The sequence below is a fragment of the Babylonia areolata genome, chromosome 4, assembly GCF_041734735.1.
Source record: "Babylonia areolata isolate BAREFJ2019XMU chromosome 4, ASM4173473v1, whole genome shotgun sequence".
NCBI classification, from domain to species: domain Eukaryota; kingdom Metazoa; phylum Mollusca; class Gastropoda; order Neogastropoda; family Buccinidae; genus Babylonia; species Babylonia areolata.
Window position 1 is genome coordinate 14,802,880 of NC_134879.1, and position 2,500 is coordinate 14,805,379.

The 2,500-nt window shown below is 39.3% G+C and overlaps 1 protein-coding gene across 1 annotated transcript in view; it reads right to left on the reverse strand.

The window, feature by feature from the left end:
* LOC143280888 (spectrin beta chain, non-erythrocytic 5-like) overlaps positions 1–2,500 on the reverse strand; it is a 355,560-nt gene that overhangs the window by 120,247 nt on the left and 232,813 nt on the right. The window contains exons 32-33 of the mRNA XM_076585640.1: positions 2,168–2,327; positions 55–132 (exon numbers count right to left, since the gene is read on the reverse strand). Coding sequence (XP_076441755.1) covers positions 55–132; positions 2,168–2,327 — 238 coding nt within the window. The remainder of the gene's footprint in view (positions 1–54; positions 133–2,167; positions 2,328–2,500) is intronic.

A 2,500-nucleotide genomic window follows, 5' to 3' on the forward strand; every position in this document is an offset into this window, starting at 1 on the left:
ATATACACAGATACACACACACACACACTAAGTTTCTATGGTGATGAAACTTACCCCAGTATCTCCGAAATCCAAAAAGGCATCGTGTCCACTTGTCAGTGCATCTAGCTGATCTGCATCCCGATTGAACACCTGAGCACACACACACACATATGCATACACACATGCAAGGGTGAGAGCACACACACATACATACACATATACATGTAAAAATGCATGTGTGCGCACACACGCGCGCACACACACATACACATTAGAAATACAAATACAATTTAAAAAATGAATATATCAAATACTGGAAAGAGAAAAGAGAAAAAACATTAAAGCTAAAATTTAACAATACGATTGTAGCAGAGTACAAAACTGAAACCTATCTTTTAAATATATCAGATACAAAACACAGACAAGCTTTAACGAAACTCAGAATAAGCGCACATGACCTAAAGATTGAGAAAGGTAGATATTTGAATATAGTGTAACATCCTGGAAGACGAAATCCATCTTCTTGATCATTGTATTAAATATAAAACCTTAAGGCAACAATTTTTAAAAGATATTCAAAATTCAAATAACACAGGAAATATTCCCAGTCAGGTGATGCTAACAGATGATGAATGTATACATACAACATTAGGAAAATTTGTTTATGAATGCTGCTGCAATTTACTGCATTAACTGATTGATTAATTGTGTGTTTTTCATTCATTAATTTATTTACCATTGCACTTGTGTCTTATAAACCTTACGGTTTCATGACAATAAAATCTATTCTATTCTATTCTATTCTACACACACACACAGAGTCAGGTTTAGAGATTCAGAATCGCTTTTTGAATATGTTTTGGTTATTGCCTCTCTTCGTCTGTATATATCCATGTGTGTGTATGCATGTAAGAAAGAAAATGTGTAATGACTGATCAAGAGAAAATGTATGCTTGAGCGTCTGCATGCATCTGCCTGCACTATCATCTCACATAACTGGAACTAGTCCCCTACAGTTTCAGTTCAGTTCAGTAGCTGAAGGAGGCGTCACTGCGTTCGGACAAATCCATATACGCTAAACCACATATGCCAAGCAGATGCCTGACCAGCAGCGTAACCCAATGCGCTCAGTCAGGCCTTGAGAAAAAAAAAAGGTGAATAAATAATAGATAAATACATTAAAAAAACAACAACTACTACTACTACTAATAGTATGTATAAGGCGCAAAAACTTGATGAAGTCCCCTACAATTTTTCAAACACAAAACTAAAGTATCTATTAAAATGATCATATGCATTTCACCAACAAACTCACAAGAAACATGTACAAATGAAAACTGCAGGCATTAAACAGCAAGCATCAAACTGAAGCAATTCAAAGACTAAACAATATGACGTGTTTTTTTTTTCTCTAAATCTGACTGCTCTGTTAGTTTCATTTGATGATTTCTTGGGTGTGTCTTTTTCTATTTATCTGTGTGTATGTTTGTGTCTAGTCTTTGTACAGCTTCTCTCTTTGCGGTACCTCTTTTTCTTTTTCTTTACAAGTTACAATTTTTGTTCACACTTCTATGTATTATTTTAATTGGTCATTTAACCCCTCTCGGCAACTTGTAGTGAGAACATCACAGTCACTGCAGTGGCTTGATGGTATAACGCTGCTGGCGTCGATCGGCGAATTGAGCATTAAAGTTAACAAACTTGCCCTACTCTTCAATAAATAACACCAAACTTAGCCAGCACTTCCTGCCACACGTACCCGAAACATCCTCCTCATTGTTGAACCAACTCTTGTATGGTTTGGAGTGATTTTCAGGGTTTTTTGGTTGTTTTTTTTTTTAACTTAGTTTGATCGATGGCAAGTTCAACCAGCTCAGATTGTAATCAACAGTCTTGCTTTAGACCACGATATATGCAACAGCAAGCTGCAGTTCTAACTGGAAGTCAGTCGGCAGAAAATGATTTTGCTGCGGACAGTGACAGTGGAGAAGAGTTCGTGCCACATGACAGCTAACTGACGAGTGACACTAACAGCTCTGCTGCACAGCTGGTCTTCAGCTGTACTGTGCAGCTGACTTAGCCGGCTAGCAGATGCTAGCAGTTTGAACATAGCTGTTGATGTAAGGGTTGTAAAACCAAATGAAAAAAAAAACCACAACAAAACAAACCAAACTGAAGCCGGTACCTGCAAGTTGTAGGCATCCTGCAGCTGTTTCTGCCGATCCTTCCACATGTTCTCCACAGCCCTCTCCTCCTCCTCCAGCCTCTTCAGCTTGTCACGCACATCCTGGGCGTTGGGGTTCTTCTCCAGGATGCTGCGCCCCAGAGCTTTGGCTTTGGCGAACCTGCCAAAGACGGAAAGGTGTTGGACGGGTGCAATAGCTGAGTGGTTAAAGCGTTGGACTTTCAATATGAGGTTCCGGGTTCGAATCTCAGTAACGGCTCCTGGTGGGTAAAGGGTGGAGATTTTTCAGACCTCCCAGGTCAACATATGTGCAGACCTGCTTGTGCCTGAATC